General features: G+C 48.3%; 1 protein-coding gene across 1 annotated transcript in view; it reads left to right on the plus strand.

Annotated features, from left to right (window-relative positions):
- Window positions 1–27674, plus strand: part of LOC144784018 (SCO-spondin-like) — a 1726865-nt gene that overhangs the window by 1368164 nt on the left and 331027 nt on the right. The window contains exons 102-104 of the mRNA XM_078662721.1: window positions 5688–5846; window positions 6204–6334; window positions 24859–26727. Of these exons, the coding sequence (XP_078518847.1) occupies window positions 5688–5846; window positions 6204–6334; window positions 24859–26727 (2159 nt within the window). The remainder of the gene's footprint in view (window positions 1–5687; window positions 5847–6203; window positions 6335–24858; window positions 26728–27674) is intronic.

Below are 27674 nucleotides of genomic sequence, written 5' to 3' on the forward strand. Positions count from 1 at the left end.
TGTGAATAGGATAATTGCCCACTTTCATCGCCCTGCGCTGGGCAACCCAAAATTCCTCATCGACCACCCTGCTCCTGAGAGCTTGGTGGTCCAAGCCTCTGCCTCACAAGGCACGTTCCCTTCCGTACCCCTGGACAGGGAATCCAAGAGGCTGGATAGCTGGGGCAAGACATTTTGTCTTCCTCCAGCCTTGCATTGTGGTCAGTGCACACTGCATGTCTATTGAGCCATAACACCCACTCTTTGGGGGAAACGGTTGCACAAGTGCACCCTCAGGTCCCGGAGGAGGGCTGCGGCATTCTCTCCTAAGCAGTATCAGACGGGAGTGAAGCAACAAAGTTCTCCATTCATTGCAGGCTTGACACCACCCACTTGCTGGGCAGGGCAATGTCATAGATGGTGGCTGTTCGATGCCATGCCTGCCTGAGAAACTCTGGCTTTTCTGGGGCTGTCCAGGCTTTCCTTATGGACATGTCCTTTGATGGCACCGTCTCTTTAGAGACCAGGCATACATGGTCGTGGAGGACGTTAAGGACTTGTGGGCTGAGGCCAAGTCCTGGGGCCTCTCAGTGACCAACCTTTTCCTTTTCCCCTCTTGCGTGGCCATGAAAGGGGCTCTCAGCCATGCCAGACATATCACAGCCACAAGACCGCGCAAGTTCAGCAACCTCTGCACTGCCGTGGACGTGGCTCCTTTAGACCCCGATGGAAGGACAGGCAGAGGTCGAATCAGTCCACTGCAGCCTCCAAACCTTCCTAGACGGCCTTTCAAGATCACGGGTGGCCAGTTCGTGGTAGTGTAAGCCATAACCTCCATCACTGGCAAAACATCACACCGGACAGGTGGGTTATTCAGATAGTACGAAATGGCTACTCCCTCCCCATTGAGACTACCCTTCCCTCCATGCCTCCATAATACAACCAGCTGACAGAGAACCACCTGAAATTGCTACAGGAGGAAGTCAGGACTCTCTTGGCCAAGGGAGCCATAGAGAGGTATCTGGCACCAGGAAGTAGCCTGTAGTTGCTATTAACATTAATTTCTGGCCTCGAAAAGGGCATGGGCCTTCATCCTATTTTAGATCGGCGAGCCCTCAGCTACTTCCTCAAAAAGGAAAAGGTCAAAATGCTCACTATGGCTCAGGTTCTGTCTGCCTTAGACATTGGAGACTGGATGGTAGCGTTGGACATGGGGGATGCCTATTTTTACAATCCCATCCTGCCTGCCCATCGGCGTTACCTACTGTTCACTGTAGGCCTTGAGCACTTTCAGTTCACAGTGCTCCCCTTCAGCCTTTCCAGAGCCCCTCGAGTTTTCACCAAGGTAATGGTGATGGTCGCAGCTCATTTGCACAGATCAGGGGTGCCAGTCTTTCCCTCTCGTGACAGCTGGCTGTTGAAGGCAAGCTCGCCTCAGACTGTCCTCTCCCACCTCCAGACCATGGCAAACCTCCTTTTTTCACTGGGGGTCCCTATCAATATGCCGAAGTAACACTTGACTGCCTCTCAGATGCTGGACACAGTGCAGTTTCAAGCTTATCCTCATTAGTGGCAAGTCCAGGGTGTTCAGGCTATGATAACAATGTTTCAGCCTCTATCCTCGATTTCGGTGAGACTGACTCTGAGGCTGCTGGGGTTCATGGCCTCCTGCATCCTGATAGTGACACATGTCAGATGGCATATGCAGGCTCTGCAATGAGACTTGAAGTTCCATTAGGCGCAGCATCAGTGGAATCTCTTCTCTCCGACATGGTCCAGATCTCGGAGAGAACTGCACAGGACCTGAAGTGGTGGCTGACCAACCACAATTGGGTCAGAGACAGAGCCCTCTCCTTTCCCCAACCAGATCACACAGTAATGATAGATGCCCATTTCTGGGATAGGGCAGCCATTTGAGAGAGGTGGCGATCAGAAGACTCTAGTCTCCGGTGGAATCCAGACTCCACATCAAGTTGCTGGAGCTCCAATTGATTCTCTTGGCATTGATAGCTTTTTTCTCCTTCTATCAAGGGAAAGCTGGCTCAGGTGTTCACGGAGAACACCACTGCTATGTGGTACTGCAACAAACAGGGCGGGGTGGTGTCGTGGACCCTTTGTCAAGAGACCCTGCCTCTCTGGGCATGGCTGGAACAGAAAAGCATATCCTTGGTGGTTTAACACCTGGAAGGCTCCCTGAATGCCAGGGCAGAAAAACTCAGCCATCTATGCCTGGTGGATCATAAATGGTGCCTCCATGCTGAGGTTGCACACATGGTCTCTTTCAGAAGCAGAGAGAGCCTTGGTTAGATCTGTTTGCCTCCGTCAAGGATGAGCAGTCAGAAGTTTTGTGCACTGGATTTTCCGAAGCCGGCACTCACTCAGCAACGCTTTTCATCTCAAGTGGAGCTCAGGCTTCCTGTACGCCTTTCTTCCAATACCACTCATGTCCAGAGTGCTCGTCATTCTTGTGGATCTGGATTAGGCATGAAGAGTCTGGTATCCTGAGTTTCTCCTACTGAGCTTCGAAACTCCGATCAGGCTGCCCCTTCAGGAGGATCTTTTGTTGTGGCAGCAGAGGAGGGTCCTCCACCCGAATCTGTCAACTCTACACCTTGTTGCTTGGAGATTGAGTGGCGGCAGCTGATAGCATTCGACCTTCCTCCTGAAGTGTACAATGTTATTTTGGCAGCCAGGGGTCCCACTTCCAAGACTGTGTATCTCTGCCAGTGGTAAAAAAAAAATATATATATATTGTATGTTAAGGTCTATTGATCCTCTTTCTGCTTCCCTCTCTCAAATCCTTCTCTTTATTTTGTCCCTTGACCAGCAGAGCTCTGCCCTGGGCACTCTTGAAGGGTATTTGTCTGACCTGTCCACCCAGATCTGTGACTGGGGGTGAGTGTCGGAAAAGTTTCAGTGCTCCGTCCACCATCTCCTTATGTTTGCTTTTTTCACCCTACGTTGACAGGGTATGCCCAGACGTGGGTCCCTTGCTCACTTTGCCACTGGATTCAAGCTTGCCTGGCTGATGGGGGCTGTTAGCACGAAACCGGTCCCAGGATGCTCGTTTCCGATCCAGGAAAGACATAGCTTGGCAGTTCGGGCTGGACTGTTCCCATGAGGCACAGGGTCAAGGCTGATTTGTATATAGCTGTGTCTGAACTGGGGTGGCAAAGTGAGTTAAAGAACGATGATGGATTCAATCCAGATCTGTGACGGGGGTGAGTTTCTGAAAAGTTTCAGTGCTCCGTCCATCATCTCCTTGTGTTTGCTTTTTTCGCCCTAAGTTGGCAGGGTATGCCCAGACGTGGGTCCCTTACTCACTTTGCCACTGGATTCAAGCTAGCCTAGCTGATGAGGGCTGTTAGCCCGAAACCGGTCCCAGGATGCTCGTTTCCGGTCCAGGGAAGACATAGCTTGACAGTTCGAGCTGGACTGTTCCCACGAGGCAAAGGGTCAAGGCTGACTTGCATATAGCTGTGTCTGAACTGGGGTGGGAAAGTGAGCTAAAGAACAATGATGTATTCAACCCAGATCTCTGACTGGGGGTGATTGTCTGTAAAGTTTCAGTGCTCCGTCCATCATCTCCCTGTGTTTGCCTTCTTGAGGCTGCCACACTAACACTCTTTATTTAAATCTCCTATTGTAAATAGATTTCTGAAGTGTCTTGTATCCATTCATCATGCCTCAGTGGGAGCTTAATTTGGTTCTCACTTTCCTAATGTGTGCTTTATTCGAACCTCTGCACTACTGCCCCCTCCAACTGCTTGCCATCAAAGCAGCCCTTTTTGGTAGCAATAATTGTTCCAGGTGGGTGAGTGAATTTCAGGCACTGTCATCCAGGTCTCCTTACCTGACCATCTTCCCTGATAAGTTGGTGCTTCACACTAAGGACTGTTTCTTACTGAAAGTAGTACCACCATTCCAAATGGAGCAATCTGTCACCTTGCCCGCTTCTCCGCACCCCTCTAAAGAGTAGGAGTGACTCCACCGCCTGGATCCAAAAAGAGCAATGGCTTTCTACTTTTACCGCATTAAAGAGTTCCAGGTGGATGACCCATTCTTTGTGGGGTACGTTGGATCAAAGATAGGTTGTGTGGTTCAGAAGAGGAATATCTCAAAATGGGTCATCCTCTGCATCAAAATTTGCTACGCTATGGCCAAGAAAACTCCTCCTGAAGGCATAGGAGCTTTTTCCACCATAGCTAAGTCTGTGAACACAGCGTTGCAATGTGGTGTTCCAGGCCTTGTCATTTGTCAGGCAGCAACCTGGGCATCACTGCACTCATTCACTAAGTACTACATCCTGGACAGTCATGTCTTCAGGGGTGGCCTTTTTGGCTGTTCTGTCCTGCAGGACTACCTGGTCTAAACTTGTCTGCAGTCCCTCCCCTGGGTATTGACATTGCTTGGGTATCTAGTCTAAGGTAAAGAATCTGTGGCTAGATGTCTCTATCAGATGGGCAAGTTACTTTCCTTCGGTAGCACCTTATCTTGAAGAGACCTAATGCAAATTCTTTACCGACCAACCCATCCCCCGCTCTGCGAACTGGTTTTTAGGGTCAGGGTTTTAAGGGCCAGGGTTTTAAGGGCCCTAGTTGTTCTAAACACAACACTATCAGTGCACTTCATGGCTCCGAGCTCTTGGCATGGAGTCATGAAAAGTAACCGACTTCAACGCGCCAAGGTGGCTCCTATATAGGTGAGGCAGACGTCACTTTCGGTGCGGAGAATGCCGACGATGTTACGCGACACCAACCGACTCCACCTACCGATGCTCCAAGGTTATTGCTTGAGCAAAAGTCTTCCGGACCCAGCCAGAAGCCTGGGAAATTCTAAAGTAAGGAATCTACAGCTAGAACATGTCTCTACAAGATAAGGCGTTACTGAATGTAAGTAACTTGTTCATTAACATTTTATGCTACAACTTAGTAAATTGGCCTAAATACTTGAAATTGATTTCATATAATTTTAGTCACTCAATGAACATTTAAAAGTGCAAAAAGAGTTATGTTTTTACTTACTATTATTTTCAGCAAGGGAAATTATTAGCAAAATCTCTTCGCTCTGTTTATTTTCAAACAGCAGAACAAAATGTGGTCCAATATCTTGCTACTTTTCAGAATGTTTGTAGAGCTTGGATCAATACTTTTGATACTTTGTAATAACTGATAGCTTTCAAAAATCAGCAACTTACATTTGAAAGGAAAACTGCAAAAACGAATTACTTGAATTAAGGATATTTTTACAATGCTGACAGATGAGCATCTTCACTTAGTAAAGCAGTCCCACATTATTACATTGGGTTCTCTTTTCCCATCACTGATTTAATTGTCCCTTGGGATTTTTTTATGATGACTGACAGGGTTTCAAGTCTATGTTGGCAGTGTCTAACCTGAGATTTTTCCTTGCTTATACTGCCCTGTCATCTCTGTCTCTTCTGAAGCGCCTGAGTAACTGGAAAGTGCTCTGGAATGTCAAAGACCATACCGATGCCTCCCCCCATGCCACTACTCTTTTTCTTTTGTTCATATCATTAATAATGGAAAACCTGCATTCAATGGGACAATGCTTTTGTAAAGGATATTTAAGACACAATATTTCTGTCAAACCAAGTTTTTTAATGATATTCTGACATACAAACCATATTGTCTCAGTGCTGTCAGTGCCTTCTCTTCAAGTGAATTTTCTTTCTCATTCCTTTCTAGGAGATTGTTTATGGAGCCCCTGGACAGACTGGAGTGAGTGTTCCTGCCGATCTCTGGTGCAGATGCGCTATCGAAATCTGCTGAGCCCCAGTTATGGGACTGTGCCGTGCAAGGAACTGATGACTGACGTCAGAACTTGTGACCTATCGGACTGCTCAGGTGAGACATCAAGAAACAAACATGAGATACTATGGCCTGAATTAAATACAACTTTGGTTGCTGTGACTTAAAAGTCTTTCCACAGCTCCTTTTTCATAACTGTTGCATTGCCATCTTATTACTCTTCAATGCATACTAACTTATCTGGCAGTAGTAACAAGTGAATCCATCAACTGCAGGTACTGTATTGTATGTGCCATATTCCTGGTTTGCTGGTGACCCCTTCTGTACCTCATAAGTTGAAATTTGAGTTGACCGGTTACAAATTGTTTCTGTCGCGATTCTTGTCCAGTGTCTCACTTTTTGTTGAATTTTGGAGCTTAGTTTGACTCCTCTTTTGATCTTATGCCCCCACAGAATCCAGCTGTCAACCGCCATTTGAGTTTCACCCATGTGGCACTCCCTGCTCTGGTTTATGCGCTACCCACCACCAGAAGGACACATGCCAGGATATGCCTGAGTGCCTACCAGGCTGCTACTGTCCACAGGTCAGTGCTCTTGGCAATGATTGATACAGTTTTTCCTTTGGTTCACATATCATTGTCTTATGCAGTGGGCAGAGTGGGTCAGTGGCAGTACTGTCTCAGCCATTGGTTCTTGCCTGTGTTATATAAGCCTGCTAAATAAATAAATATAAATGACTCACAACTTATGTGAGCATAAGCAATATTTATCTAAGTTGCTTTTCCATTATTTTGAAGTCTTTACTGTTAGAGTATGACAATATCCTTCACTTGGGCTACATAGCAGATATAATTCGAAGTAGATTATAGTCGCTGAAAAAATCATGGTCTTTAGACGAGCTGATGTGACATCATGATCTGCTTTGTAATGCTGATAAAGGGAAGGCAGGATTCAGACATGGGCAACTTGTTTAAACCTATAGAAAGGTAGCACACAAATATCTTTCCTAAATTATCACCAAATGCTGACAGCCAGACCCAGATTTACGAACACTTTGCATCATGTTTGCCATTGCTTTTTTAATGCAAACCCAATGCACATATTTGTGGTGAAATTTACATTCCACGCAAATCGTGATTTGCATTGGAGTATAACCCAAAGCAGGGGTACTCGCAAACATTTTTCCACGGGCCACATAGTGTGGTCTGTGGTGTGCCGGATTGATGCCAGCATGGGGGGAGTGAGGCTTTGTGTGGAGAGGGGTTAAAGTGGGCACTATCACTAGCTTGGGAGATTCAAGTTTAAAAAGAAATTAACTCCCAAGAAATGAGCATTCGCGAGCGCCCACGCATGCGCATTTGTCAGGAAGAAGTCGCGATAAAGCAGAAAGAAGGAGCCCCGGGGCGCCACATCTCTAGTAAATCTTTTTAATTACTTTTATTATGCTTTTAGAGATTATAAGGCCATTTAAAAGAGGGCGGGAAGGAGGCGGGAGGCGGGTGGTGGGCAACTTTGCTCCTCCACGGCGTGTGCGTAGCCTTGGAGAACCTGACCTTATGGGCCAGGCGGCACAGGGCACGCCTAGGATCTCCGGGTTCACCTGCCTCGACAGACAGAGACACGAGACACTCTGTTAGGCGTAGAAAAGTAGATTTATTAGCTGCAGCTAAGTACAGTTATCTAAGAAGTACCACACAGGTAGGTTCTCAAGAGACTGCCACTTCAATCCGTGGCGCACAGTCTATTATACAGAACAAGTTTACAATAACAACTCCCAATATACACAAAACTGACAAATAGGAATAGTTCGAAAACAAGCTATCGGATGTCTAAAACACACCCTCCTTCCAGACCCCGTGTGCTCTCCTCCCCTCAGGTTAATCAACACTAGTGCCCGTAATTCAATTTGTAGGTGGCAAAACATGTATAGAATGCTTCAAAAGAAGGGTTATGTAACAAGAGAACACACGAAGAGAATAGTGAAGGCCAGTTAAACAAGATAAAGCACAGAAGAATGGTGGGACCCAAACAGTGGAGTAAGACATGGATTAATCAGTCTAGACATGGCTTTGCGAACTCGGCCAGACCCTGACATCAGTGCCGGCCACAAGGACAAGGGTTGTTTTTTAACAGGAAAGACACGGAGCAGCTGAAAAGGCAGAAAGACCATATTTATCGTGTTAGCCGTGCTGCCTGAATGAGGCAACATAAAATGGCGGCTAAACACAAAATGGCGGCTGTATGCGAAGCGGAGTCGAAAACTACGTAACCTCAGTCCCTCCTTTTGCCATGCTCTGGCAAAGCACGAAGGGACCCATGTTAGTCTGAGTCGATATCAATGGTCATAAGGTCATTGAGGTGTTGTTGCACCATCATCTTAATATTTTCTGTCTACTGTGCTACTGGTTAGGAGACACAGATCGTGGCACAAAGTCCACAAATGGCTGGGCCACACTGTAGACAGAGACAACAGGAAAAGATGATCGCTAAAATCATTCCAAGGAAAGTTAACACTTTCCATCCCCAAGTGGACAGTAGTCCCCAAAACCATCCCATCACAGACCAATCTCCAGTATCTTGGTGAATAGACTCAAAGATGACATGTAGCTTAGAGATGGCTTGGTATACTGTAGGGGCATTGTCAGGAATATAAATGCAACAACTAGATCCAATCAGTTTACAGACTCCTCCTTTATCTGCAAGAACTATGTCTAAAACCATTCTATTCTGTAAAGTCATAAGTCGATCCGCCTGAAGTTCGGCGATCAAATTCTTTAATGCTCCGGAAGTTATATTGATTGTGGCATCAACCACGCGAACTAATTGTCTGATATTTCTGCTATTGACCATCGGACCCCAAAAGGGAAGAAACCCTTTCAGAAAATCCCCTCGTCTTGTCCTGCTGTATCTTCCGAATCTACAACTCCTCTACCAACTCTCTTTCTGTGATAATCAGCAGGAGCAGTATATGTAGGGGGAAGGAGAAAAGCTATATAACACGTTCCCGAGAAGTATGAGGGAAGCCATGTATAAGCTTTGTCATGACAGATAAAATATGTACCTTGAGATGCCACCAATGGTGCGGGAGTAGAAGGAGTATAAACATAAGAATGGAGAAGGAGTATAAACATAAGTATGGGAGCAATTACTCCTCTCTTGCTTAGTTTTGGTATTCTGGCCATTTATTTGTAAGCACAAATGACCTCTTTGGGGTAGAACCCAAATCGGTGTAAAACTCTGCTGTTTAACCTTGTCAGTGAGGCTGAGAGTATAACGAGTTATATTCCACCCATCGTATGCTCTCTTCTCTTCTTTGGGAATCTTGCTAATGTCAGCAATCTTTGCCATCGTTCCAATACCCTTTAACAAATGACTGTGACTGAAATCCACTCCACCATTATATGATCCACCAGAAGGATATCGAAGTAAGTTCTGGTATGCATTGGAAAACATAGCCAGATAGGCCCAAGCAGAACCTTCATACGAAAATGGGAGGACTAGATACGGCATCCCTCTTTGTGTATTATGTGGTATGAGACCACAAACCCAACAATCAGTAACATTTACTATCAATTGATGCTGGTGTAGCAATTGAATGAACGAATTGTTGAGATATTCCATTCTTCTCATTTGCTCGTGGTCTGGGAGTGAGTAAAATTTATGCGGAGAAACACTAGTAGAGGGAGTTAGAGGGACAGAAGTGGGAACAGGTACTAACTGTAGGACATGTATAAGCCATCCTATGCATGATAATAAACTACATAAACATACTAAAGTACACAATGCTACGCCACAACGACTGAATAATAATTTCTTAAAATGAGCTATTTTCATTATTTTAATATCACTCCCTTTTCCTGTACTATCCATTACTCTAAAGGCGTTGCTCACGATAATCTTCCTTAATCACTTGGCTGTGATTCTTAGCCGTCCTATGACACTGCAAGTCCTGTTGACCTAGTCACTATTCAGGTCACAGCTCAAGACTCCTACCGTGACCCTGCAACTTGATGGATAAAGGAAAAAAAGGACGTTATCTTTTTTAGACAAAATAAAAAATAAAAAAAATTAATTGTCTTTAGGCAACCTCCTTCTCAGATTGTATCGTCTCTTTCCGGGTATCGTTTGGTCCTTAAATAAATCTTCAGGATCTGTTAGATTGAGTCTTAAATGTACAGGTACAGCTTCCTGTAAGACGTCATCGTCTTCCTTCTCTGAGCTAGTCCAATCCAGGTGTGCACTGCTGAACGGTACGAATCTGGGTACCTTCTGACACTCACTATCACGGACACCTTCTCGGACCCACTGGTCATAAGGTAAAGGCAAAGGCACCCGTTTGCAATGCACGCCGTGGATCCAGTTTTTCTTTCCGACGACTTTGACAGCTGTACGAGTTGTGAGTAACACTTGTCTCGGCGGCCCCCAACGAGGTTCCAAGTTCTTTTTCCTCTGGAAGTTCTTCAGACACACCCAGTCCCCAGGCTGGATGGAGTGTCCGGGATCTGAGGAGGCCTCTGGCAAAGCGTTTTGGACCTGTTGACGAATAACATGCAATTTAGTGGTGAGATCATGCAAGTAGTCAACCAACAACGGATACGGAATGTCTGAATACTTTTTGGGTGTGGGGACTCCCCAAACGTTAGCTGGGCGTCCGAAAACAATCTCGTATGGGCTAAGCCCCAAACGAGAATGAACAGTCGTTCTAGTTGAAAGAAGTGCCAAAGGCAAGGCATCAGGCCAGGAAAGACCTGTGCTGGCCTGAATCTTTGCTAATTTAAGTTTGAGAGTGCCATTATAGCACTCTACCAGACCCGCTGACTGAGGATGGTTTGCCGCATGGAATTTCTGTCTAATGCCTAGACCCACACACACCTTTTGCATGAATTGACCTATAAATTCACTTCCATTGTCACTCCAGACAATGGGCGGCAAACCAAACCTCGGGAAAAATTCCTTCAAAAGTATTTTTGCAGAGGACAAGGCAGTGTTGTCCTTTAGGGGGTGGGCCTCTATCCACCTGGAAAAGGCACAAACCACCACCAGGACATACTTGAGATTGGTAAAGCGTTCCATATGGATATAGTCTATTTGCAGTACCTCGAATGGGTACGTAGGGGGTGCAAAGTGACCTGCTGGAGTTGGAGTTCCCTTTCCTGGATTGTGCATCAAACAAACAATGCAGTGTTTCACCACATTTTTGGCACATTTAGGAATACCTTCATTTTGCCATACTGGAGTTAATAGCTTGCATATACCCCTTGCATTAATATGGGCTGGTCCATGAGCCATAGTAACTACAGGCAGTACATACGCATCTGGTAACAACAATCGTTGATGCTCTGACAATTCCGTCCAACATCTCATACTATCCAACATTCCCGTACTTTCTCTCCACGTACTCAATTCTTTCTCGGTGGCCTCCTTCTGAATCGCTTTCCACTGTGTCTTCACACATACCACCTTCTGCGACCCATCTTGCAGGGCCCGCAACGTACATGCGACTTTCAACATTCCTCGCTGTCTCCCTCGCTATTTCATCCGCAAATGCATTTCCTTGACCCACATCGTCAGTAATCCTTTTATGTGCACTGCACCTCACAATAGCTATTTGAGCAGGCAAAGCAAGTGATTCAAGAAGGTCAGTTACCAATTGGCCATGCTGTATCTTGGTGCCGTGGGAGGTAAAGAATCCTCTTTCCTTCCACAAACAACCAAAACTATGGGCAACGCCAAATGCATACTGACTGTCAGTATAAACAGTCACTCTTTTCCCTTTCGCCAACACACATGCTCTGGTCAATGCAATCAACTCTGCAGCTTGCGCTGAATTTTGCGAAATGCGTGCAGTTTCTACCACTGTGTGCAACGTGGTTACTGCATAAGCAGCTGTCGTTTCGCCATTAGGAAGCTTGAAACAAGACCCATCTACCCATAGGATCCCATCCGGACCCACAAGTGGTGTGTCCTTCAGGTCTATTCGACCCTTCGTTTCTTCTTCGGTGGGAAGAAAACAATCATGCTGATCTTGTACATGTTTTGCATCCAAAATAGGCAACAATGTTGCTGGATTCAGGACATTACATCTTTTTATGTGAATATGGCTGGCTAAAAGGGTTAACTCATATCCAGACAAACGGGCACTGGTTAAGTGCTGAGTTTTCGTCCTGTTAAGAAGAGTATCTACTGCATGTGGCACCATAACATTAAGAGTATGATCTAACACTAGTCCAGCAGATTGACGAATAGAAATTGCCGCTGCTGCTGTTGCTCTGAGGCAACTAGGTAATGCCTTAGCTACTGGATCTAATGTTGCCGAAAAATAGGCACACGGCCTTTGTTTGTCGCCGAATTGTTGCGTCAGAACTGATAATGCGCAACCTTCCCTTTCATGGACATAGAGCGTGAAAGGTTTACTGTAATTCGGAGTACCCAACACAGGAGAGAACACAGAGCAGTACGTAAATCAGAAAAAGTCTTCTGGCATTCATCAGTCCAAGGAAGAGGCTGGGGCGTATCTTTAAGTGTAAGTGCCAACAGAGGCAAGTAGGGAAAAATTCGGAATCCACTGTCTACAGTAAGAGGTAATGCCTAAGAAAGCACGCACTTCTCTTTGTGTGGACGGTTCAGACATCCGTGCAATCGCATGAATACGTTCTGGGGTCAATCGCCTTCCCTCCTTCGACAAGAGATGACCTAAATAGGTAACCTCTTGTCGGCAATATTGCAACTTAGAAGATGATACTTTATGATGTAAATCAGACAAATGTTGTAAGAGCGACACAGTTGCAGTTTTACAGATATTTTCCGAATCAGCAGCCACTAACAAATCATCCACGTATTGGATAAGAGTAGCACCCGAGGGCAAAGAAAAGGTGTCAAGCTGAGAATTCAAAGCTTGGCTGTATATTGAAGGACTTTCACAATAGCCTTGAGGTGCACGCTAAAACCGTAAGCTTCGGCCTCCGAGAGAGAAGCCAAAGAGATCCCTACTTTCTTCAGCATTAGGAATGCTAAAGAAAGCATTCTTAAGATCAATAACCGAAAACCAGACCGCTGAAGCAGGAATCATAGTAAGCAAAGCAGTTATATCTGGCACAACAGGAAACTGAGGGACAACAATTTTGTTGACCTCTCGAAGATCAATTACAAAACGGTACACAGGTGGCTGAGAGGGATCAGTACGTTTAAGAATAGGTAAAACAGGGCTATTGCAAACATTCCCTCTAGTCTTTTCGACCACACCTTTCTGAACCAAATCATGAACGATGGCCAACAGGGCTCTTTCACCATCATTAGATATTTTACATTGAGGAACACGTGGCATCTTAACATTGGGTTTAACGGTAATCACATATGGTGAAATTTGCAATAAGCCAACATCATTCGGACCCGTAGCCCAAAGTGTAGCAGGAAGTGAACGCAGTTCAGGTGGTAGCTGTTCTTTAGATACATACATCGGAGAAGTCAATTTATCACCCAAAGTGAGGTGCACACCAGAGGGTGAACAATATAGCGTAGCATGTAGACGTTTCAATAAGTCCAAACCCAATAAATTCTCTCCGCAACCTGTTGTTAAAAGAAGCGGAGCTTCCAAATCGTATGGACCAATAGAAATGGGTAAAGGACAAGAAACCGGATTTGAAACTGGGGCGCCAGAAAATCCTACAGAAACATTTGTTAAGCCAGACAAAGGTGCCCCAGGGAGTTTAGAATGCATTATGGAACTTCTCATTGCACCAGTATCCAAGAGAAATGGTTCTGTAACACCTAATGCCATAACATTAACATAAGGTCCTTACTGATCTACTGGAACTGATACGACTCCCTTACTTTGCCTATGGCTGTCCTAGCTAGTATGAAAATCAACGTTCTCATTATCGAGACAATAGTCATCATTGTAATATTGTGCAGATTGAGAAGTCTGCTGATCAAAGTAATTTGTAGAATCCTGAGGGGGAGAGGGACGTCGTTCCTGAGTCGACGCACCACGTCCCCTACCTCTGGATATGGACCGAGAATCACCACAACCCCGTGGTGCTAATGGTCCACCATACCGCTGCAATAAAATTGGACAAGCATTCTTAAAATGACCATCTTCCTTACAGTAGGCACACTGATTAGGACCCAATGGAACTCGTGGAACTGAGGGTACCGGTTTCTGCAACAACCTCTGAAACTGCGGGGGCTGTTGAGCTTGGGGCTGAGCAGAACGAGGGGGATAAGCCTGTTGCAGAAGAACCTTCGTTTTTAATTCTTTAGTCTTTTTCTCCGCTTTCTCCTTATCTTCCTTATCCCTATTCTCATAATATTGAGTAGTAGCCAGTATCTGGGCAGTGGAAGAAACAGCCCACGAATTATCTGATTGTTTTAATTTATGCGATAATTCTGGAAGTAAATTAAAAACAAATGTATCTACGAATATTCGCTGTCCACCTTCAGTACTCATGTCTTGACCACTATGGTCGATAAAAGTCTCTTCGAAACGAGTAAAGAAGTCGGAGACACTTTCATCCGTCTTTTGTTTACACGCCGCTAACTTATCCCAGTTAACGCGCACCGCAGGCATCATAGTTTTCATCAAAACTATTATTTTTCCAGGTAATTCCGTAATTAAGTCATCCGGTTTGGCACCACCTATTTGTCCTGCATCTGCAGCTGTAATAGCAGCCCAATTACCGCCTAAAGCTGCATCATGATCCTGTTTACGAATCTTGGTCCATATTGCTTGTGGGACTACATTTCCCATAAGTAAATCAATATCTGCCAAATTCATAATACAAGCATCAACAGTCTGGGACAACTCTTTATAATACCCAGCAGGATTCTTACAAGGATCCGGTAAAGACTGTTTAAGTGCCAATACTTCTGACCTTTTCCAAGGATCATGTACCCAGATACGCTGAAAATGAGCGGGGACACCAGGAACATTACCTGCCTGTGCAACCGCATCTCTCCATATTGGAGGAACTTCTCGCATCGGATATTGTGCCATCTTACGACGAACCGTGGGATCAGGCTCAAGAGAATTTTGAGAGAAAAAGGCGGATCGAAAAGTAACAAGCTTTTGAATAGCATGTTCTACAGCAGGACCCACAATAAGTCCTTTATCAAATTGATCCTGTATTTTGAATAAATCCTGAGGAGGTGAATTCAGATCCACATCTCCCCATCCTTTAATCAGAGTATTGCACATTGCATTGAACACGTATCTCTGTGTAGGCGCATTCCATTGAAGGAAAGTATCTAAAATATCACGTACACTACTCATAATCCAATTACGAGCAAGAGAATCTAATTTAGTCCGTTCTTCCAAATCCGGAAACTGACTACGGGATTGTCTCCTAGACGATGCAGGGGAAAAGTAGAGCGGCCCAAGAAAAGGCGACAAAAGACCTGAAGCAGTGTCGACTAAACATCGTCGTGCTGTAGGGGAATCTGACACTAAAACAGGAGACAACGTATTCTGTAGAACAGAAGAAGAATCCGTAGCAAAAGAAACGACAGATGGAGGAGGCTGAGGCACAGAAGATTGGGGTACAGAAGTAGCTGGCAAAGGGGGCGGAGCTGGAATCACAGGAATAGGCAATTGTGCAGGAACCAAAACAGCTGGATTAACAGCAGGTTGTAATGGCGGTGCATTAGCACCTAACACATAAGGTGGAGGTAATGTCAACAAATGGGACATAAAAGAATCGTCATCGGGGGTTTTACTCTTCGATACAGTAGGTAACACAGGATAACATCTATCTATTGCCATACGATGTTGTCTTTCCGACACCTCAATCACCTGATCAGCTTCGTCATTTTTAAACTGTTGGGCAGCCTGTAAAATCAACATACTCTGCTCTTTCTTATCTTTCTTCATTTGCTTCATTTCTTTCTGTTTGGCTTCCTTACGCCAGAGGCGAAAAGAGTCAAACATTGCCGGCCGGGCTTTTCTCTTGAATAGAATTGTTTCCAAATTATCTAATATATCGGGCTCAAAAGAACCATTTTGTGGCCACTGTAAAACACCATCCTTTTTAGTATATCGGATCCATGTTTCATTAAAAACAATAGGACCCAGACCATGTTTTGAGTAAAGCTCGTAAGTAGGAGTTCCAACTGGAGGAATCGGACAAGAATCCTCTAGCCGGGAATCCCTAAAACAACCAAAACAGCAAAATTTCTTAAACTTACTAAATCCAGGCATTTCGTAACGAACTGGACTTCCTTACAAACGTCAAGGGATTTTTTGACAATAGAGTCACAGCACAAGCGTACTTACCCCTTGGCTTCGGTTAGCGCGCTAATCGAATAACAAAAACAAAAACAAAGAGTGGGCGCTACCCACAAATACTTAACTAAATGTTTTTCTCACGCCAATAGATGTCCGTCTAACGTCTCGCGATACCAATCATCACCAAAGGGCGAAGGCAGGGCGACAGTCAGGGCAGCAGTCGTCAGCAGCCGTCGGGAAGAAGTAGCCACGCTTCATCAGACCTTCGGTCCACTTCGACATGCAGGGGTCGCTCACGTGGTTCGCGAAATCCTCCGGAATTTTCTTGCGAAGCTCCACACGACTCTCGGGCAAAAACTACTACCACTGAAGTCGCCCACACATTGGGCCGCCAATTGGAGAAGCTGACCTTATGGGCCAGGCGGCGCAGGGCACGCCTAGGATCTCCGGGTTCACCTGCCTCGACAGACAAAGACACGAGACACTCTGTTAGGCGTAGACAAGTAGATTTATTAGCTGCAGCTAAGTACAGTTATCTAAGAAGGACCACACAGGTAGGTTCTCAGGAGACTGCCACTTCAATCCGTGGCGCACAGTCTATTATACAGAACAAGTTTACAATGACAACTCCCAATATACACAAAACTGACAAATAGAAATAGTTCCAAAACAAGCTATCGGATGTCTAAAACACACCCTCCTTTCAGACCCCGTGTGCTCTCCTCCCCTCAGGTTAATCAACACTAGTGCCCGTAATTCAATTTGCAGGTGGCAAAACATGTATAGAATGCTTCAAAAGAAGGGTTATGTAACAAGAGAACACACGAAGGGAATAGTGAAGGCCAGTTAAACAAGATAAAGCAGAGAAGAATGGTGGGACCAAAACAGTGGAGTAAGACATGGATTAATCAGTCTAGACATGGCTTTGCAAACTCGGCCAGACCCTGACATCAGTGCCGTACACAAGGACAAGGGTTGTTTTTTAACAGGAAAGACACGGAGCAGCTGAAAAGGCAGAAAGACCATATTTATCGCGTTAGCCGTGCTGCCTGAGTGAGGCAACATAAAATGGCGGCTAAACACAAAATGGCGGCTGTATGCGAAGCGGAGTCGAAAACTACGTAACACCTCAGCCTGCCTACTACGCCTACTTTGTGGATCGCGAAATAGGCAACACTACGCACACTCCATGGACGGAGCGGAGCACTGCGCCCACGGTTAGTTGTAAAGGGTCGTGCGGTGATGAATGATGCGGCACTCGTCAAGAAAATCCCTCATTTTGTGCAAAACGAGTTGTGTGCCATTATCAGTGAAGAGGATGAGGCGAAGGCCCAACTCTTGAAACAATACTTTAAGTTGCTCAATGGTCTTGCGTGTCGTGACATCAGACATAAAGCGTACAACCAGCCATTTGGAGTGAACATCAACCGTAACTAATGCATTTCTCAACCTTTGTTCCACACCATGCATGGGCCCAATGAAGTCTAAAGAAACGGTACTTTAGGGCAGACCAGGATCCTCAATGTGCCCAAAAGAGGCCTGTTCTCCGGTCTTGAGCCTTTCTCACTCTCCAAGCACACCTCACAATTTACAATCCAAGAGGTAATCTGCTCATCCATGCATGGCCACCAGAAATTCTCCCCCGCCCACTTCTTGGTCATTGTCTGCCTGAGATGTCCCTCATGGGCAAGCCCAATAATCTTTGGCCTTGAACTGCATGGAGGTACGAATTTATCATTTCTCCACAAGACCTTTGACTCACTAACACTCAATTAATACAAAATCTTGATGAAAGGTCTAACAGAGGGGGTCACAGCACTTTTTTGTCTATCAGCGAGACCAACATGCATTTAACATCCTTAAGGGTGGAGTCTTGATCCGCGCACATGTACCATTCATCTGCCGAAAAGGCCCCACCGACGCACTCCTCCACATCACACAAGGATGCTACAGCTCCGTCCTGTCCCCCCTTGAACTTTTCACTCGGACCACACTTGCTCCTCAGAGACTAGCGAGACAAGCAGTCAGCTTGTGCATTTTTGCAGCCTGGAATGTGAGAAACCCTGCACCTGTTTTCTGGTAGCCGAGGAGCAAGTCTGCCTAATCTGGCTGAGCCCATGCCACTGTTCTCTCACGCCGAGTATGGACTTGGGACAAGACCGCTCCCAGCACTGGTGTCTACAGTAAGAAAAGTAGAAAGGTGGGTGTCAGAGGGTGCCAGGACACCAGCTTCACAAATGTCCTTTCTAATAAGGCCAAAAGCACACATTTGAGCTTCGCCCCAGACAAAGAAACACCCCTTCCTTAACAACAATCTTACAGCCTTAGTTTTAGTGGCATAACAGTTCACAAACTTTGCGTAATACTCTATTAAGCCCATGAATGACCGTAATTGGTCTTTATCGAGGGGAACAGGAGCATCACAGATGGCTTTAATCAGGTCGACTTTGGGGCGAACACCCTGCCTAGAGATGGTATGACCAAGATACTCAATCTCCTCCACCAAAAACCTGCACTTGTCTTTCCTCAGGGTAAGACCAGCCTCCCTCAATCTGCCCAGGACTTCGCTCACATTTTTATTGCGCATATGAACAGACCCCCCAAACACAAGAATATCGTCCTTAAAATGCTTCCTATCCAATCCAAAAGACTTTATTCGGATAACACCGTATCCATAAAAGTAGAGCATACACAAGGATTAAAATCACAATAGACAGTTAAATAACATAATAAGAATTCATAGTATAGTGAGCAATAAACAGATGAACTACATAGTAAAACACTTACAGTGACATTATAAAAAGTACATAATGTTAGATACAAAGTGCAGATGTGCTTCACGGTTTGCACATAGATTTGCGGGCCCCTATGGCTATTCGCGAAAAGTACCAACTCGCAGGATCAATTCTTCATTACCCAGTTTGAGTATGCAACTAAGGGCATCAGTTAAATGGATAGGTAACAATTTTTTGAAGAATGGAATTGGCAGCCATTGTGCATATTTTGTGTAATATTTACAAAAGAATAGAAAATGTAAAAGTGTTTGTTCTCTCTGTCCATCATATGGGCATGGCAGGTAATCAAGTTTTGCATTGCACCCAAGGGGAAAACAGAGCAAGTATCTTACAGTCCCAGCGCTGAGACAAAAGATAAGTCCTCTCTCCTAACACGACATCGGCAATGTAGTATAGCTAGGCATGCAGTGTTCCGTTTGCTCGATGGGTATGAATTGGGCAACAGATTGTTTGTTTGATTCCCTCTCTAGTCTTTCCACGCTTAATGTGCATATACAGTGCTGACCTAGGGACTTTTTTTTATCTACAGTCTCAGCTGTATTTGGGTTTAAAAACAATCTTTCGGGGGCGTGGCCAAGATGGCGGAGTGAGAGGACGTGTTCCCTGCGAGCTCCTTCGACCCCGGTCGGCCCGGTGCCTATAATGCTGCTATAGCCATTTATAAACGTGCCATAATCTCTCACAAGAGGGCGTACTATCTATTTCAAATAGAGTCCGCACAAAATTCCTCCAGGAAACTCTTTCAAATAGTCAATTTGTTATCTACCCCTCCCTCTGTCCCTGTAGTTGAGCCATCCCAAGACCTTTGTAATTCCCTAGCTGATTATTTTTCCACCAAAGTCACTAATATCTATGCCACCTTTACATCGTTGGTTCAAACTAAAGGTCCTGATTCTCAACACACTTCAAATCCTGTTACTAGCCCTATTTTTCCTTTATTTCACCCTGTCCCTACGGAAACAATTAACAAATACATTATCACTACTACCTCAGGCTCACCTCTGGACCCGTGCCCTGCATCGGTATTTAATCAACTCAGTGAACTTATTACATTTCCTCTTACCAAGATTTGTAATTCCATGTTCCTTACTGGCGAGTACCCTGAGATCTGGAAGAGAACTATAATTAAACCTTTGTTGAAAAAACCTTCTCTGGACCCTTTAGAACCAGCTAGTTATAGACCCATAGCTGCTCTTCCTTTCCCAGCAAAAATCTGTGAAGCAATCATGAATTACCAACTGTCTGACTTCATTGAACAACATCATTTGCTGGATGACACCCAATTTGGTTTCAGAAGGAACCATGGGACGGAAACAGCGCTGATAAAGGCGGCTGATGAGATCAGAGCTATTTTAGATCATAATGGGGCAGCTGCTCTCATTCTGCTAGATCTCTCAGCCGCCTTTGACACGGTCGATCACTCTATTTTGATCGACCGTGTCTCAGCACTGGGGGTCAATCTTCGAGCCAGAGACCTAATAGCTTCCTTTTTGGCGAACCGTTCCCAAGCTGTGAAACTTGGTACTTTCTACTCGCCTACTACCACATTACCCTGTGGAGTACCCCAGGGATCCTCGCTAAGTCCGACACTATTTAACATCTATGTGTCGGACTTGGCGAGGGTCATAAAAACTTATGGACTGAATCTGACCACCTATGCAGACGACACCCAACTGGTGTTGGCGGTCCATAAGAATGGTTTGGCAGTTGCCTCAAGATTTCAGGAGGCTTTACTAGCCATAGGTTCCTGGATGTTGGGGAACTGCCTTAAACTAAATTCGAACAAAACCGAGGTGATGACCTTTGGCAACCTGTCTCCGGTGTGGTCTGACATCTGGTGGCCCATAGAACTCGGCCCCCCACCGGTACCGGTTGCCAAGGTCAGGAACCTGGGGGTCACGTTTGACACCAAACTAACTTTTATCCATCATGTCAATAATGTGACCTCAGCTTCCTTCTTCATCCTCAGGAAAATTAAAAAACTACTTCCTTTTTTACCCCTGGCTGCAGGAATGACATTGATCTCCACACTTATATTTTCGAAATTGGACTATTGCAATGCCCTCCTGCTGAATGCCCAACAGCAGGTTGTGGATAAACTGCAATTAGTCCAAAATGCAGCGGCCAGGGTACTTCTTTCCATTCCCAAGTATAAATCTGTTGCAGCTGCCATACGTCAACTCCATTGGCTTACAGTTAGAAGCCGCATAAAATTCAAGGCCCTCTGTATTGCATACAAGGCAATACATAACTCAGGCCCTCAATTTTTAAGAAATGCTTTCAGGATTTACACCCCTAGCAGGTCTCTTCGTTCGGCATCTAATTTTCTGCTGCCCCTTCCTCGCACCAGAACAGTTACTTGGGGAGACAGACGTTTTCTGGTAGCTACGGCGAGATTATGGAACTCCCTTCCTCTTTGTATTAAAATCAGTCCAACCTTGTTTATTTTCCGAAAACAGCTCAAAACATGGCTTTTTGATCAATAAATACTTTTTTCTTTTCAGTTTACTGTTCAAATCCTCTGCGCCGAGACACCCTCGGGTATTTGTGCGCATTACAAATTGAATAAACATAAACATAAACATAAACATATAATCGGCGTGTTCCCCCCCCCGTGCTGTTAGTGGGGGCCGGAACCGCTGTCCGTCAGGCTGCAGTCAGCGGATCGCAGAAACGGCCGAGTTGCCTGCTGAGGGGGCCTGGACTGTCACTGAATGCCCCGGCAGCGCGACTGGGCCTAGCGCAGACCCGACAGGGGAGGAGCCCCGTCGGCCTCGGAGAGGAGGCGAGGTCGGGGATTGCGGCCTTCCTCCGGCCGGATTGCCGGGTACCTGCCTGAAAACCCCACCGGAGCTATTTACGCAGAGCCGGTGGACGGTGCGATTGGCAGGGGTGCGGAGGGGTTGGCCCTCCGCGGAAGCTGCTCCCGGAAGCGCGGCGGCCCGTGTCTGCGTCGGCCTCGTGTGCAGGCCCGACACCGGAGTATCGTGGCCGGGCGACCCGGTGGAGCCGGACATCAGAAGCCGAGCGTCGGCCCCACCTGCAGGACATTGGAGCCACTTGACGGACTGCCCCCCTGGACGAGGCGGTAGGGGGACCCTGTTCTCCGAGGCTGGGAGCGGACTGGTGCCTGGCCCGGCGGGCAACAACTACCTGAGGCCGGTGCTGCGGCCTGCACTCCCGGAGGGACGGAGGTCAGAGCCCCGGGCCGGCGGACCCCGCCAAGGAACTGGACTTAACAGAGGTGAGCGCCGGTGGTGGTGGTGAGTCCTCCCCCCCCCCCACACCCCCACGGCCCGAAGTGTGGGACACGACGTGGATTGAACGAGACACTTGGGCCTGGGAAGCAATCCAGGCTGAGGGCCGGACTCGGATGTTGCCGCCCCAGGGGAGAGACTGAGTCCCGGTGGGGAAGGAGTGCGATCGCAACGGCCTGGGGGCCATTGACCTAGCCCCCCAACCGCCCCCTCCCCGCCTCCCCTCTCCCCCCCGGCAGTGGCGATATCCTTGCGGTCTTGCGGGAGGGGCGGAGGACACCAGGACAAAGACACACCGGGGATCGCCTCTTCAATCCGCCACGACCCGCGGCTTGTGAATAGGCCCGAGACGAGGCTCCCAGACGCGACGGACGCCCTGGTCGCGGGGTTGAGGATTTAGAGCGAGCCGGAAGCCAGGAACCCACAGCAGCAAGGGTGGACGACCGTTGCAGTACGACAAGGTGCGCCGCGGCTGCAGTGGGGTACATAGCGATGGCAGGGCAGCGTGGGAAGAAAGGTGACAACAGAAAGGAGAGAAGGGGTCTTCCTCCCCGGGCACGTCCAGGGCCACGGAGGGGCCTGGGGAGGTAGAGGTCCCCATCACCAGATCTTTCTTGGAGACCCTCTTCAATTCCCTGCGTGAAGATTTCCACACACTGAAGCAAGAGGTGGCGGGGGAGGTACGAGAGGTGCGGCGCGAGGTGGACAGTCTCGGCGAACGGGTAGCAACCATGGAGATGGCTCGACACTCTTAGAGACGAAGAAATTGCGCACCTGCAGCAGGAGGTCCTACACCTACAAGACCAACACCTAGACCTACAGGCGTACAACGAGGACCTCGAGAATAGATCCCGGCGCAACAACATACGGGTTCGTGATGTGCCATCCAAGGAAGAAGGGGCGGATGTGGCAGGTTTTCTCCAGGTGCTGTTCAGGGAGATTCTGGAGGAAGATGCGGACTTTCCGCTCCGGATCGATAGGGCCCACAGGGTGGGCCTGGCGCGGAATCCCCCGGCCCGCCACCGGACATTCTTGCTTTCCTGCCCGACTACGCACTTAAAGAACGTATCCTCCGGGAAGCGAGGAAGCGTGAACCTCTGCAACTAAGGGAATATCTGGTGGCCCTCTTCCAGGACCTTTCGGCGATTACGCTCAGGAAACGGCGAGCGTTCAAGATAGCCACGGATTTCTTGCGAGATAAGGAAACACCATACTCGTGGGGGCACCCACTCCGCATCATTTTTCGTTGGAACGGGACACTGCATCAGCTCCACGCTCTCAGAGACACGAGTGCTGTGCTGGGCATCGATATGGAGTAGGAGAGGGAGCAATCGCCTCGTAGACGGAGAGTGACTAGGGATGGTTGGCTGCAGATCCCGCGGGGCTTGAGGCAGAACTCCAGACCAGATTCGCCTACAGTGAGAGCCGGAATGGAGGAGGCAGTGCGCTCAGTGGCTCTCACAGCTTGAAATGCAGCCTAGGTTGATTCCGGTGGGAGATCACCTTCCTGGCATTGTTTCGATGGCTGCACCAGGAGCTGGGGGGCGGGGGGGCAGCGGGGGAGACGTGGTGGCCGGACGTCCACTACAGTTCCACTTGGAGCCGTACTGGGACTATGAGGTTTGCGAGGTTGTTGTGGGGCGGGGTGGGGGGAGTTGGGGGTGTTACTGCAGCATTGCGATGGCTATTCTTTCATATTTTGCTCTTTGGCTGTAGGGGGGGTGGGCGCGGTGGAGGGGTTGACCGGGACAAGGTTTGCAGAGGGCTGGTTTGGGGGTTCCAGGGGGGGAGGGGGTTTGGGAGGGGACTCTGGGGGGGTGGAGGGGGAGTGGAAGGGTTGGTTTTGAGACAGGGGGAGTTGGTCCAGTGCTATTTCCGAATCTTGCCACCATGGGAGGACTCATGCACACCACGTGCTTCTGTGCCACTCCATTTTGACGGGGTCCTACTGCTCCTGGGCACACTTGCTCCCGTTCCCCCGGACTCCCGGGTGCTGGTTTCTCTTGCATTGCACCCCGCGGGTGGGAGACCGCTGCTTGTGCCCACACTTGTCTCGATGCCTTTGCCGACCCTTAAGGTTGTAACTCTTAATGTTAAGGGGTTGAATATTCCGATTAAGAGGAGAGCGGTCCTGTCCCTATTAGAAAATACACAGGCAGATATCTGCCTATTGCAGGAGACCCATTTGCTAGCCCGCGATTGCCATAGGCTGCGCTCCCATAAATTCCCGACACAATTTTTTTCCTCTCACACCACTAAGACAGCAGGGGTGGCGATACTCCTAGCGAGGCGATTCAAAGGAGAGGTTTTGCACAAACATGTGGAACAGAAAGGGAGGCTACTGGCGTATCGGATTAAGCTAGGGAGCATTGTGTTTACTGTAGGGTCAGTGTACAGCCCCAATGAACATCAGGAGCGGTTCCTCAGTGCGGCCCTGGTGGATGTTACTGCCACCCCCGATAGACATATTATCGTAGGCGGGGACCTTAATATGGTTTTTGACTCGTCTTTGGACAGATCGGCTCAGCGGTTTCTGCAGACTGGGGAACTCTCGGCGGCGTGCAGGTCCCAATTGGCGGATTTGGATCTTCATGATATCTGGCGCCGCCTCCACCCCGCCGACAGGGACTATTCCTTTTATTTGCATGCACATAAAACATACGCGAGGCTGGACCATCTCCTGGTCACGGGTCCGGTCTGTGCGATGGCTACGGCTTCCGAGATAGGGGTCCTCTCCTTGTCGGATCACGCTCCGGTCACGGGCACCTTTAGCTTGCCCCCGATGCCTGCGCAGCGCAGGCGTTTGGCGCCTCAGGGACACCTTGCTTCACAAGCAGACAGTAGTGAAGCACATTACAGAGACCATCCGTGTCTATCTGGAACACAACGATAATGCTGACACTTCCCGCGCGACCCAATGGGCAGCCCTGAAAGCGGTCCTCCGAGGGGAATTTATAGCTGTCTCCTCAGCGGAGAACAGGGAACGGCAACTTAAACGGGACAAACTCACACAGAAGGTCCGTGAACTAGAGCAGGTGCATCGCCGAACAGGGGCGCCCAGGGTCTGGCGGCAATTCAAAGCAGCGAGGAAACTCCTGTCGGCTCTAGATATGGACCGGGCGGAGTATGCGGATTTACGTCTCCAACATGCATATTATACAGGGGGTGACAGATGTGGCCGGCTCCTAGCGAACAAACTCAGAGTGGCACACCAACAACATCAGGTGAAAGAAATTGCGGTCTCCGGCGGCGGAGCAGTCACGGAGGATGTCCAGATTGCTGAAGCCTTCCGACAGTTCTATGCGGGTTTATATACGAGTGACCCCCCGTCGGTACCCGAGGCAGAGGAATATCTGGACTCGGTCACTCTCCCTTCCCTGGCTCCGGCACAGGCGGAATACTTGGACACGGAAATCCGCATTGAGGAGGTGGTCACCGCCATTTCCAAATTGAAGCATGGCAAAGCCCCGGGTCCGGACGGCTATACGTCCCTTTTTTACAAGACGTTTTGTACGACGCTGGCGCCTATCCTTACCCGTCTCTTCAACTCGTTCTCTGAGCCGGGCGCCATCCCGCCTGACCTCCTGCGTGCTACGGTGACTGTCATCCCCAAACCGGGGAAAGACCGGACCCTCTGCGGCTCATACCGGCCGATCTCGCTCCTCAATGTGGATCTCAAGCTTTATACTGGGATCCTGGCGGCCCGATTGGCACTCTACCTGCCAGGTCTGGTTGACGCAGATCAGACGGGGTTCGTCCCCGGGAGGCAAACAGTGGACAACACTAAGAGGGTGACGCATCTTTTAGAAAAGGCATCCCGGATTCCCGGTGAAAGGCTGATGTTGGCAGTGGACGCTGAGAAGGCGTTCGACTGGGTGCACTGGCCATACCTAGAACAGGTTCTAGTGAAAGTAGGTGTAGGGGAGAAATTTCGCTCCCTGGTGTTTAACTGCTATAAGTCTCCTTCTGCGACGGTGAGGGTGAATGGCTGTAGCTCCCAGAGTTTTACGATAGAAAGGGGCACCAGGCAGGGATGCCCGCTGTCCCCGTTGCTCTTCGCCCTGTATATGGAGCCCTTCGCCCAAAGGATACCCCAGAACCCGCGCACGACAGGGGTGAAAATGGGGGGGTACGTCCACACTGTCAGTCTATATGCGGATGATGTCATTCTGACTCTGGAGGACCCGAGGAGGGCTCTCCCGGCGTGCATTGAGGAACTAGACGCTTTTGCCGCGGTAGCGGGATTCAAAATGAACTTCGGGAAGTCGGTGGCTTTGGATGTCTCGTTGTCCGCACATACGAGAACCGAGCTGCAGAACCTATTCCCCATGCAATGGTTGTCGGAATTTGTGCCCTATTTGGGCATTTTACTGGCGCCCACTCTGCCGGCCAAGATGACTGCAAACTATACTGTTTTGGGCAAGAAAATGAGAGAGGAATTGGGACGTTGGAATAAGAGCACGCTGTCTTGGCTTGGCAGGATTGCCGCGGTTAAGATGACGGTCCTGCCACAAATCCTCTATCTGTTCCGGGCTCTACCGCTCCAGCCCCCCCCCGGGTGGCTGCAGCAAACGCAAGCGGATTTCATTTGGCAAGGCCGTAAGCCTAGATTGATGAGGACGCTCTCCACGCTGGCCCCTGAGGCAGGGGGACTGGGGATACCAGACCTCCGCAAGTACTTCCAGGCTGCGCAATTGCGATACCTGGTAGAGTGGAGCAGGTGGGAGTCGGATAAGCACTGGCTCTTCCAGGACCAGGGGGTAGCGGGCCGCCCACTACAGGAAGTGCCCTTCCTGCGCAGGGCTCACCGACCCTCCAATTTGTACGCGTCGTTCATCCCGCGGGTCCCGCGGAAGGTGTGGGACGCCACGAGCGTCGCGCACGGACTTACCACGTTCCCCGCGCCGCTTGCACCTTTAGTCGAGAAGCCGGACTTCACACCGGGAATGGAACCGGGGGCTTTTGCACACTGGAGGGCTGCGGGGTGCAGGACCCTATTTCATATGTATGACTCGGAAGGAGTAATTCCCTTTTCGACTTTCAGACAGGCACACAAGTTCCCTGAGACGGAGAGACTGAGATACCTTCAGGCGCGCCACTGGGCGCTGCACCTGCAAGTGAGGGAGTCGGCGGACAGGAGTATTCTCCCCTACGAGCGCTGGCTTTTGTCACGTACCTCGGACGCAAAGCTGATCTCTGACCTCTACAAGTTTTTGCAACCCCCTTCCTCTCACTTATACAACCTGGGCAGGGAGCGGTGGGAATGGGAGTTGGGGAGGACACTGAGCCACAAGGAATGGGAACTGATCTCATACCGAGCACGACACTCTGCATACCACACGGGGCTCACAGAAACATTTACTAAAGTGACCACCTACTGGTATTACATTCCCGAAAGGCTGCGCGATATGAATCGTAACATTGATGGTAATTGCTGGAGGGCCTGTGGCCAAGTAGGCACATTTACGCATGTCCTGTGGGATTATCCGCTGCTGCTGGCCTACTGGGAGGAGGTGTTGACTGAGATAGATACACACTTCGAAATAGAGCTGCCGCGCTTCCCCGCGTATGTATTGCTAGGTCTCCCTAATAGGCTAATGTATCCCCTGAAATCCCGTAGAGGCCGACAAATTGCTATTGCGCTGGGCTCTGC

Source organism: Lissotriton helveticus, chromosome 10 (genome assembly GCF_964261635.1).
Source record: "Lissotriton helveticus chromosome 10, aLisHel1.1, whole genome shotgun sequence".
NCBI lineage: Eukaryota > Metazoa > Chordata > Amphibia > Caudata > Salamandridae > Lissotriton > Lissotriton helveticus.